This window comes from Indicator indicator, chromosome 9 (assembly GCF_027791375.1).
Source record: "Indicator indicator isolate 239-I01 chromosome 9, UM_Iind_1.1, whole genome shotgun sequence".
In the NCBI taxonomy this organism is placed as follows: domain Eukaryota; kingdom Metazoa; phylum Chordata; class Aves; order Piciformes; family Indicatoridae; genus Indicator; species Indicator indicator.
In genome coordinates this window covers 29,708,888-29,719,299 of record NC_072018.1, presented here as the reverse complement: position 1 = coordinate 29,719,299, position 10,412 = coordinate 29,708,888, and the positions used below count along the sequence as shown (strand labels likewise).

General features: G+C 54.0%; 2 protein-coding genes across 2 annotated transcripts; one reads left to right on the top strand and one right to left on the bottom strand.

The window, feature by feature from the left end:
- Nucleotides 1-508: 508 nt before the first annotated feature.
- PTRHD1 (peptidyl-tRNA hydrolase domain containing 1) lies at nucleotides 509-1,903 on the bottom strand. The gene is made up of 2 exons (XM_054383671.1): nucleotides 1,691-1,903; nucleotides 509-842 (listed from the first exon to the last, which is right to left on the bottom strand). Exons 1-2 carry the CDS (start codon nucleotides 1,895-1,897, stop codon nucleotides 672-674), a joined length of 378 nt encoding a protein of 125 aa, XP_054239646.1. The 5' UTR covers nucleotides 1,898-1,903; the 3' UTR covers nucleotides 509-671.
- Nucleotides 1,904-2,770: 867 nt separating this feature from the next.
- Nucleotides 2,771-8,491, top strand: CENPO (centromere protein O). The gene is made up of 6 exons (XM_054383377.1): nucleotides 2,771-2,801; nucleotides 3,876-4,045; nucleotides 4,429-4,540; nucleotides 5,931-6,190; nucleotides 6,429-6,600; nucleotides 8,367-8,491. Exons 1-6 carry the CDS (start codon nucleotides 2,771-2,773, stop codon nucleotides 8,489-8,491), a joined length of 870 nt encoding a protein of 289 aa, XP_054239352.1.
- Nucleotides 8,492-10,412: the final 1,921 nt, after the last annotated feature.

Sequence of the window (10,412 nt, the reverse complement as noted above, 5' to 3'; positions counted from 1 at the left end):
TACATCTCTGCTGTGAGCCAGGCAGGAGGCAGCAGCACAAGGTCTGCAGCAATGCTGCCGTCTGCTGTTTACAGAGACTCTGTCAGGGTTTCATCCTGTGGTTCAGTGGGACTGAAACCATGGACAAACTGCCTCAGCTTGACTAAAACCATGGACAAAGCGGCCCCACAGGTGCAGGAGGAAAAAGGGTTCCAGTGCAACACCACACAGCAAGGAGATGGGAGATGCACTGGGAGCATGGCCACGGCAGCAGAACCAGCAACAAACCCATGAGGAGGACCAGACCTACCTGATGGCCATGCCTGGTCCTGCTTGCAGATCTCAGACACTGGGAAAACAGCCCTTGGGATGGACAGACAGACAGACAGACAGAAACTCAAAGGGAAAAGTCATCCCTAAAAAGCAGCAGAGACATTTCCACGTTTGCTTGTGGTGGCAGGGGGGTGACGCCTGAGCCCACTACAGGCAGACAGCAAGTTACTGTAACACACAGTCAGGTTCTGCACAGAGTAACATTTAATCCTGCCCAGCAAAGAGCTGCTACACAGAAGGAGCCAACCATCTGCTGCTCTCAGCATTAGCACAGTGTGCCTGACACACAGCAGCTTTCCACCACGGACCTGAGCTCAGCTCTGGCCCAGGAGCAGAAGGTTGCCCAGTCCCGTTCCTGGTCACTTGAGCAACTTCAATTTCTTCAGGTGCTGGTGCACTTGTTCCTTTGGGTAGGGCCTGAGTGCCAGGCAAGTGGTCATGTTATCAGGCTGCTCAGTCCACACCTCATGGTCAATGCTGTGCTGCTTCAGGGTCTCTGCCAGCACCGTCAGGGCAGCTTCATCTGGAGCCTGGGGAAAACACAAAGTCTGCTCTGAGGGCTGGGATGGGAGGCAGTGCTGGGTACCCACAAGAGGCAAAGTAAGGCAGCTCGTGGTGATGGTGGCCAGGACAGCTGCCCACACAAGTGTTATGATGGGCAATCCCCACACTTTCTATCTTACCCAAAAGGCATTTTGTTCGAGCAGGCCCTGGCTGCACCACCAGCTTCTGCAAGCACTGCCACAAGGGGTAAGGTTGTGAGCCAGCACAGGTTGTAAGCCTTCAAAAACGCAGGCTGGTTTTGTTTTGGTTTGTTTTCCCCTGGAAAGCTTGCCTGGGTCAGGCGACGGTTCTTCCCAGTGCCACATTCTGACAGACGCTGTCCTGGTCACTGCTCTGAGCTTGAGAGGTGCCTCCTGACAGCAGGACGACCCCAGACGGCCACCACAGCCTCAGGGAGCGGAGTGATGCCGGGCGGGGGGATAGGGCTCTGTCCACACGAATGCAGTGGGATGGGATGGGCCGGAACCCCCCCGAGCACATCAGCTGCTGCTGTGGCCGTGGGAGTCTAGAGAAGGTAACGGCAACTCCGAGACCGGAGGCCTCGGGGCGGGCTTCAGGCCACGCTTCACTCGCTGGGTGAGACGGACACGAGCGTCACCCGGAGGCGTGGTGGAAAAGGAGTCGCAGCCGATTTCCTCTTCCTGATCAGACTGCTACGGGCCCGGATGCCGCCACACAACCACTGCTGCCCCTACAGCCCCAAACACGCACCCCTAACCCCCGAGCGCTCCCTCGGGCCCGCCTCAAAATGGCCACCTCCCACTACGCGCGGCGTTCCCAGCCTGCCCCGCGGCTCCCGGCATGTCCCGCGCACCTCCAGCACGACGGTACGCATGGCGCCGCCCATCTCCAGGTAGGCTTGGGTGTCGGGGTGCTGGCGGTGCGCATGTGCGGCGGCCAGGGCGGCATGACAGCCCTGTGCCACTACTGCGCCCAGGGGCCACGACAGCGGCGGCCGGGCTAGATCCCCCCGCAAGACCACGTACTGCACCAGGGATGCCGCCGCCCCTGCCGCCGCCATGCTGCTATACGGCTCCGCACAGCCTACTGGGAGACACGGTCGGCTCGCGGCGGATGTCGGGAAGGCTTCGCCGCCGCCATTTTGTTGTACGGCACAGGCGAAGGAAACGGCGTCAGCGGAGGTGACGTCCTGCTGGCCGGGGCGCGCAGTTTGATCGCCGGTCGGTATGGTGAGTGCCGGAGCCGTTAGGGAAGAGGCCGCAGGGCTCCGGTGGGTTCCCCTCACACCTTCTGGTGTGGACGCTTCCGCCTGCCCAGCTCCCGCTTTGTGCCTGTCTCTCTCAGTGTAGTCCCCGGGGCTCCTGACCCACCACACCCTGTCCGTGGGTGCTGAGCTTCGGCGCCTCCTTGCCGCTCTCCCCGGGGTTCCGGTGGCTCTTCGGGCTCGTCCTGCTGGTAGAGACTAGTGAATATCGCTGCCCCCTCGCTGGAGGCATCTCAGGTAAGGCTGAACGGAGCTCGGAGCAACCCGATGTAGCTGAAGATGTCCCTGCTGACCTCGGAGGGGTTGTACTTTAATGATCTTTACAGGTCCCTTCCAACCCATCCCATTTCAGGCGTCCTTGTTTCCTCAGCTCCTGTCCCTGCATTTGCAGGGGGTTCTCTCTGCAGCTGATGTGCGATGGTGGCTTGTAGAAAACGATGGGATGTCGTGTGTCTTTTCAGGTCGTTTGGATTGTACCTGCATGAGGCAAGCACAGCTGCTAGACCTGCCTGTGGTGCTCCTCAGAGCCCCATCTCAGCAGCAGTAGGAAGGGGAAGGTTTCCTGAGGAAGAGCTCTCATTGCCCCCACGTCACTGTGCCTAAGGGACGTATCCTGACTGAGGAGAGCTGAAGTCTGGCTTCTTGCTTAGAGGAGAGTGGCTGGGGAAGATGGAAGAAGGCAGAGCATACACATGGGATGGTAAGCTGGCTGGTTTGCAGGGTGTGGGACATCAAGTGCAAAGCATAGCCTCCTGCAGGAGTCAGCCCAAAAACTGTTTGAAGCCAGAAGTGACTGCCTGGCTTGCTCACGTATATCTTGAGTCACTCGTAGAATCCCAGCATGGCAGGGGTTGGAAAAGACCTCTGGAGGTCATCTAGTCCAACCCCCCTGCTAAAGCTGGGTCACCTAGAGCAGCTTGCTCAGGATGACATCCAGGCAGGTTTGGAATCTCTCCAGAGAAGGAGATACCAGAGCTTCTCTGAGCAGCCTGGTTCAGGGCTCCAGCATCCTCACAGGGAAGTTTTTCCTGATGTTCGGATGGAACCTCCTGGGTTCTGGTTTGTGCCTGCTGCCCTTTGTCCTGTTGCTGGGCACCTCTGAAAAGAATCTGGCCCCTTTGCCCACCACCCTACGGCTATTGATCAGCACTGAGAAGATCCCCACTCACTCTGCTCTTCTCCAGGCTAAACAGCCCCAGGTCTCCCAGCCTCTCTTCATCACAGAAATGCTTCAGTCCCCTGAACATCTTTGTAGTCTCTGCTGGACTCTCTCCAGTAGTTCCCTGTCTCTCTTGAACTGGGGAGCCCAGAACTGGAACCAGGACTCCAGATGTGGCCTCCCTATAGCAGAGTAGAGAGGGAAGAGGACCTCTTCGATCTACTGGCCACACTCTTCTGGATGCTCCCCAGGACACTATTTACCTTCTTGGCCTCAAGGGCACATTGCTGGCTGATGGGAAGCTTCTTCTCTGCTCCCAGCCAGTTTAGGAGTGTCAGAGAAGTCACTCCAGTGCTCTGAGTGCTGGGTTAGAAGTACAGCTGGGAGTGGCAGACCTCCTGGGAGCAGGACTGGTGTGTTTGCTGGGTTACTCTGCTTTTCAGGAGCTTAGCCTGCCGGCACCCCAGGGTAACATTCCCCGAATTTGCCTGTCCACTGCCCCTTGGAAAAGTTACTGTGAGCACTTTCTGTATCCACCCTGGTTTGGGGTACCACAGTGCAGACCTCTGATCGTCACAGCCTGGATTTTTGACCTGTCCTGCTTCTTCCTCACAGGGGTGTTCACTCACCTGGAAATGCTGGAGGCACAGGCTCATGAGGCAGGCAAGAAGCAAGAGGAAAAGAAGCAGCAAGAAGAGAAGCTGGCCAGGCTGAAGAAGAGGGTGAAGGAGCTGAGAACCCAGAAGGATAAACTGCAGGCTAAAGTGGATCTGCAGCAAAAGGGGGTGAGCAAGGGGCATGCTGCAGAGATCTTGCTCTCAGAGGGTAGATGTACTGAGGGTGTTCAGGGAGAGTCAGCTGTTCTTTTTGATCCTCTCTAAGGGACATAGTCCTGCTGGCACCTTTCTTCAGTACTGTGTGGTTCAAAACTGCTACATCTACTTGCTTGGAGGCTGTATAGCCATTTCTGAAGTCTTTTCTTGAGCTTTTCCTCCCCTTTTCTGCATCATTTCTCCCCTTTTCTGCTTCATTTGTCCTCTCTTCTGCTTGAAACACCATCTCACTCTTCTCAGAGCCAGGTTATTTCTCTGCACCCTGACTATGTTCCCTGCAGGTGACACATTTGAGTCAATGATTTCTGAATTTTCTTCTCTTCTGGCTTTTGTAGCAAACTGGGAGAGAAGGAACCATGTCAGATACAACAGAGGCCAGTGCTGGAGCTGTGTTGGAGTGGAAGATAAGAAGAGTTAAGGACATGCTGCAGGTCTTTTACCTCACAGGTAATGCCTCCAGACTTGTGCCTGTTCTGCCACTGGCTGCATTGCTGAGGGGCTACACTTTGGAGAATGAGCCTGATGTGAAATGCAGCTCCCCTGCTAACCTTCAGAGTGTGAAAATGATGGAATTGCTTTACTACTCCCAGGGCATCCTCTTAACCCTGTCATGTTGGAGCCATGGTTGAAATTGGCACCATAATTCACTTACTGGGAATTCAAGGTGCCATTAAGATGCTTGAATTGGTTCTCTCTCTCCTCTGCCCTAGTGGAGTCCAGTGCTGGGCTCCTCAGTACAAGAGAGACAGGGAGAGAGTCCAGCTGAGTCTACAAAGGTGCTGAGGGCACTGGAGCATCTCTGTGATGAGGAGAGGCTGAGAGACCTGGGGCTGTTTAGCCTGGAGAAGAGCAGAGTGAGAGGAGATCTTCTCAGTGCTGATCAATAGCTAAAGGGTGGGGGCTGAGAGGATGGGGCCAGACTCTCTTCAGTGGTACCCAGCAAGCAGGCAAGGGGCAATGGGCACAAACTGTCACCCAGGAGGTTCCATCTGAACATGAGAGAAAACATCCTTCCTGTGAGGGTGCTGGAGCCCTAGACCAGGCTGCTCCAGAGATGTTGTGGAGTCTCCTTCTCTGGAGAGATTCCAAACCTACCTAGATGTGATCCTGAGCATCCTGCTCTGGGAGACCCTGCTCTAACAGGGGTTTGACTGGATGATCCTCAGAGGTCCCCTCTACCCCTCATCACATATTCTGTGATTCTGCTACAGATCACTTGTTTAAAAGTTCCTCAGATGCATGTCCTTTCTGGAGCCTTTAATCCTCCTGGGAGCTCCCCAGGTTAGTGTGGTAAGAGAACAAGGTCCCTCTTGCAGTCTGAGTTGTCCCAGCAAAGATGCTCTGCAGTGATGAGCTCTGGGTTTGGCTGGAGCATGTCCAAGGAAGGACAATGAAGCTGGGGAAGGCTCTAGAGCACAGGTCCTCTGAGGAGCAGCTGAGGGAATGGGGTTGTTTAGCCTGGAGAAAAAGGGGCTCAGGGAAGACCTTCTCATGCTCCACAACTGCCTGAAAGGAGGTTGTAGCAAGGTGGGGTTGGTCTTTTTCTCCCAAGAAACAAGCAGCAGTACAAGAGGGAACAGTCTCAAGTTGTGCCAGGGGAGGTTTAGGTTGGACATGAGGAGCAGCTTCTCCCCCAGAAGGGCTGTCAAGGCCTGGGTCAGACTACCCAGGGCAGTGATGGAGTCACCATCCTTAGAGGGGTTTAAAAGCCATGTAGCTGTGGTGCTGAGGGACATGGTTCAGTGGTGACCTGGCAGTGCTGGGTTAACAGTGGGACTGGATGCTCTTGGAGGTCTCTTCCAGTCAGAATGATTCTGTGGTTCTCTGTGCACCCAAGGGATCAGCGGGAAGCTGACCAAGCGGGGAGTGTGTTTCTCCATCAGCACAGCTTATGAAGGCACCTACTTGGATTCCTACTACCTGGACCTTCTCACTAGGCCAGAGGTGCGGATTCACCACCACTCTGTCCCCACCTTCATCCCCCTGGAGCAGATCACCAAGAGGTACTTGCAGACGGACATCAGGCGCTTCTTGTCCGTCCTGTCTGACCACCTCAACGCTTATGCTGGCAGGAAGTACCAGGCAGACCAGTTACAGGTACCAGTCAGTGCTTTCACCCTCTCACCCACCTTTTCCCTTTGTTGTGCCAAGTGCTGGGTGGAGTCTCAGCAGTTTTCTCTGTGAGGATCTCATGGTTCCTGTTCCCAAAACTACCTAAATTACTGTGCGAAGATAAACTTAGCTGAGGGGTAAGAGCCCTGCACTTGGTGAGCTCCCAGCCCTGTGCTGATGGACTTCCTAGCCTGATGTTTCAGGGCTGTCTTTGTCTCTCCAGGAACACTTTTCGGATCAGCTTGAAGGAACCTTGCAGAGGAACTCCCTGTGCAACTTGCTGGTCTTTAATTACAAGGTGCCAAGAGAAGGCAAGACCTTTCCCTTCAGCGCGAGGCTGATTTACAGAGATCTCTGCTGCAGCCTCCCCACTGAAGCTGTGGTTTCCTGCGCTGGTAAGTGGGCAGAGCAGGGGTCTGTCTGGGGCTGTGGAGTGGACAAACATTATTGTGGATCTGCAGGTGGATGAGGTGTCCTTTGAGTTGAGTTTGGAGACAGAAGGCAGCAAGCTGTTGTTTATTTTCATTGACAGCCCAGAAATCAACCAGATCCTGGGCTGCATCCAGAGCAGTGTGGCCAGCAGGTTGAGGGAGGGGATTCTGCCCTCTGCTCTGCTGAGACCCCACCTGCAGAGTTCCCAGCACAGGAGAGACATGGACCTGTGGGAGTGGGTGCAGAGGAAGTCACAGGACTGATGTGAGTGCTGGAACCCCTCTGCTGTGAGAGACAGGCTGAGAGAGTGGGGGTTGTTCAGCCTCAGGAAGAGAAGGCTCTGAGGAGACCCTCTTGTGGCCTTTCAGTACTTAAAGGGGCTGGTAAGAAAGCTGGGGACAGACTTTTTAGCAGGGCCTGTTGTGACAGGACAAGGGGTGAGAGAGGAGGGATTCAGACTAGATGGAAGAAGTGTTTTACGCTGAGGGTGGTGAGACACTGGCCCAGGTTGTCCAGAGAGGTGGTAGATGCCCCATCCCTGGAAACATTCCAGGCCAGATTGGACAGGGCTCTGAGTAACCTGCTCTAATTGAAGATATCCCTGCTGACTGCAGAAGGGTTGGATTAGGTGGCCTTTAAAGGTCTCTTCCCACTCAAACCATTCTGTGATTTGATGATTCTGCAATAAAATCTTTCCCTGACACCAGCTGCTCCCCCAGCTCAGTGTCAGCATCGCTCCTGACAGATCAGAGTGACCCCAAACACTGGGTGTCTGCTGCAGCCCTAACGTGGTGGCATGGCTCAGTCCTGGACCACACTATTTTCTAACTGGTTACTGCAAATGCCAGGCTGGGCTGAGGAATATGCTCCCATTTGCCTTCTCATGTTTGCAGCCACACTGTTCTGCTCTGGGCTGGACAGGCTGTGGAGCCTGTGGACCATTGTGCAGCTAGATGGAGCTCTGAGCAGAGCTGGGATTAAGTCTCCTCTCTGCTGTCAGTCATGGTCTCAGGCCCGGGAGACTTTCTCCTTCCCTAGAACTCCCTAAAAGGAGGTTGGTGTGAGGTGGGGATTGGTCCCTTCTCCTGAGTCACAAGTGATAGGACAAGAGGAATTATCCTCAAGTTGTGCCAGGAGAGGTCTCAACTGGACACGAGGAACAGTTTCTTCCCCAAAAGGGATGTCAAGCCCTGAAACAGGCTGTCCAGGGAAGTAGTGGAGTCTCTCTCCCTGGAGGGACTTAAAAGCCAAGTAGATGTGGTGTTGAGTGACATGGTTTTGTGGTGGCCTGGCAATGCTGGGTTACTGGCTGGACATGATGACATTAAAGGTCTCTGTGATTCTTGATTTGCAGCTGGGCTGCAGAAGGCATCATGAATTGTATCAACATTTCTCCTCTGCAGTAACTATCCCCTTAGAGGTGAAGTTCTGCCTCTGCTCACAAATTTCACTGTCTTTTGAGCTAAGACAGCAACCAGGTGGCAGAGGCTCCCACATTTTATTGTCCTCTCCCTTCAGTGGTGGAGGCTTCTTAAGGCTCTTGTGCTCTGCAGCCATCAAATCCCATGTGGGAGCTGCAGGATGTGAAGGGCTAGGAAGGGAGGGAGAAGGGTTATGAGAAATGGAGAGTGAAGAAAAAGAAAACAGGGGAAAGGAAGGAATGAGAAGCTAATCATTTCCTGCTGCAAGCATAAGTTTCCTTTCCTCATTCAACCATTTCTCCCACCAGTGAAAGTTCCTGAGTCTCTAGGACAGACAGCAGCAGCTCACTCAGAGCTGTTTCGCCACGTGGCCCTGCACAAAGCCTTCTGCTCCTTCAACAGTGCTGTAGAAAAGGTGGCTGGAGCACCCTAAACCACCCTGGCTGTCCCCAGCTCCCCTGCCTGCAGGGAAGGGTCTCTAAATGCAGACGTTTTCCATGGAGTGACCAGCCCATTTTGGATCTCCAGAAAGGTGTTTCCTTGAGGCTTTCAGATGCCTCTTTCTGCAGGTAATCTCTCCTCGGTGTTGTGCTGCTGCTCCACGTGTGGTTGGTACTGCAGAACTCCCCAGCTGCAGAAACATCTCACGTTTGGAATCAGAAACTATATTAGAGCTTCAAGAGCTCAAGACCATTGCTTTGAAGGCAATGCCCTGTGGATCAGCCCTGCACACTCACCCAGTGCACCTCAGAAAGAGGGGAGGAAGCTGAGTAATCCAGGACCTGCTTACTAGAGCCAGGAAAGGACTTCACATTAGAAGCTGGCAGGGGTTGAGGGACAGAAGGGAGGTTTAGCTGTTGCCAGCAGCAGCCCCTGTGGGCTGTGCTAAACCACTCCAGCCACAAACAGTGAACTATCCAGAAAATTTCAGCTCCTTTAGAGGCAGCTTTGCTGGTGTCCCATCACGCTTAAAGCCTTAAAGTTGCTGTTTCCTCTCAGTCCTTTAAAAATCCATTGATAAAAGCTCTTTGTTACTGAAAGGGTGGTGCTTAAAAAGCCTCCTTTTGATTTTTTTTTAGCTTTATAACATGGTTTAAATTACAATATTTTCTCCTGTCTCACTTTTATTCCAGTCCCACTGTGATAAGGCAGCAAGGAAAGCACTTTATACTGGTTTTGTTTCTGTAATCATTAGAGCTCCTCCTCCAGGCCAGCCTGTTTAAAGGTAACCTGCAGCTGTCGAGTTGTAGCTCCAGGTAGTGATTCCTGCCCCTAATATTCAGAGTTTCTGATGGAGGAAGGCTCAGGGGACTGGCACCTCGCAGCTCATGGTGCTCTCCAAGAGATGACAGCTCATGAGGCTCTGCAGGGTGGGCCTTCACTTGCTTCCTGGTGTTTGGAGAGGCTTGGTCTTTTGAATGTCTGTTCCTGATGCCATTTGTGGCCTAAAGAAGCTCAGATATGGCTCATTAAAAAATTTTCATTGTCCTGCATCACCTTTAATTCTGTGGTTGTGCTTCCTTCAGTGAAAAACGTTTGGAAAGCAGGAAGAAAAAAGTATTGCTGGGTGCCTGGCTGTTCTCAGAGGCTGGCTGAGCCCCTGCTGAGCCCCAGCTTGGGAGAGGACTGAATGCCTCCAGTGGAAGAGGCGCAGCTCAGACCCCTCCAAAGCCAACCTCCCCTCAGGAGGGTGGTCAAACCCTTTTCACCATATCCAACCCCTCCCAGAACAAAGCAGGCACGGAACCAGGCTTTGAAACTCGACTGCTTCTATTCAAGAATCTAGTAGCTTAATTACACTCTGCAGGTGCCTGCCTTCTCCCCTGGCCTCAACCCACCCAGCCCCTCCTCGGCCCACCCCAGCCCCTCTGTTCCATCAAGTGGCAGCAGCAGATGGCAGCGTGCAAGGAGGGAAGGGGCACCATTAAAAGGCACCTGTCCAGCTGTCCTCTCAGGTTCTATATATTTATATATCTGAAACACACAAGGTCCTGACCTTCTGCCTCCCCCAGCCAAGGGTGGCGGCACAGCGCTCTGCAGCTCCTCAGCCCCAACTGTGGTGCTTTGTGACCAGGATGAACTTGGTACCAACTAACAGCAGAGCCCAGATGCTCCCGGGCTGTAGCTCCCACTCCTGGCACACAGGAGAGCTGTGGTGTCTTCCCATCCAGCCCTGAGTTTGGATCTCCTCCTGCCAAGGCCTGTGATGCTACTTTAAGGTCACCCTGTCCCCCCGGCGCAGCTGGCGGAGCCCAGGATGCCCAGGGAAGGGTGATGCATGTCCCTTGTGCCCAGCTGGTGCTGCAGGCTTGTCTGTGCTTGGCCAAGCATGAGCAGCCAGGGGAGCACACCAA

Excerpts from the sequence above, each read along its gene's own strand:
- CENPO (XM_054383377.1), top strand. The coding sequence starts at position 2,771 with ATGGAAGAAGGCAGAGCATACACATGGGATG. Across the intron at positions 4,046-4,428 it reads TGGATCTGCAGCAAAAGGGG|CAAACTGGGAGAGAAGGAAC; the intron begins GTGAGCAAGGGG and ends TGGCTTTTGTAG. Across the intron at positions 6,601-8,366 it reads AGCTGTGGTTTCCTGCGCTG|TGAAAGTTCCTGAGTCTCTA; the intron begins GTAAGTGGGCAG and ends TTCTCCCACCAG.
- PTRHD1 (XM_054383671.1), bottom strand. The coding sequence starts at position 1,897 with ATGGCGGCGGCAGGGGCGGCGGCATCCCTGGTGCAGTACGTGGTCTTG. Across the intron at positions 843-1,690 it reads TGCGTACCGTCGTGCTGGAG|GCTCCAGATGAAGCTGCCCT; the intron begins GTGCGCGGGACA and ends TGTTTTCCCCAG.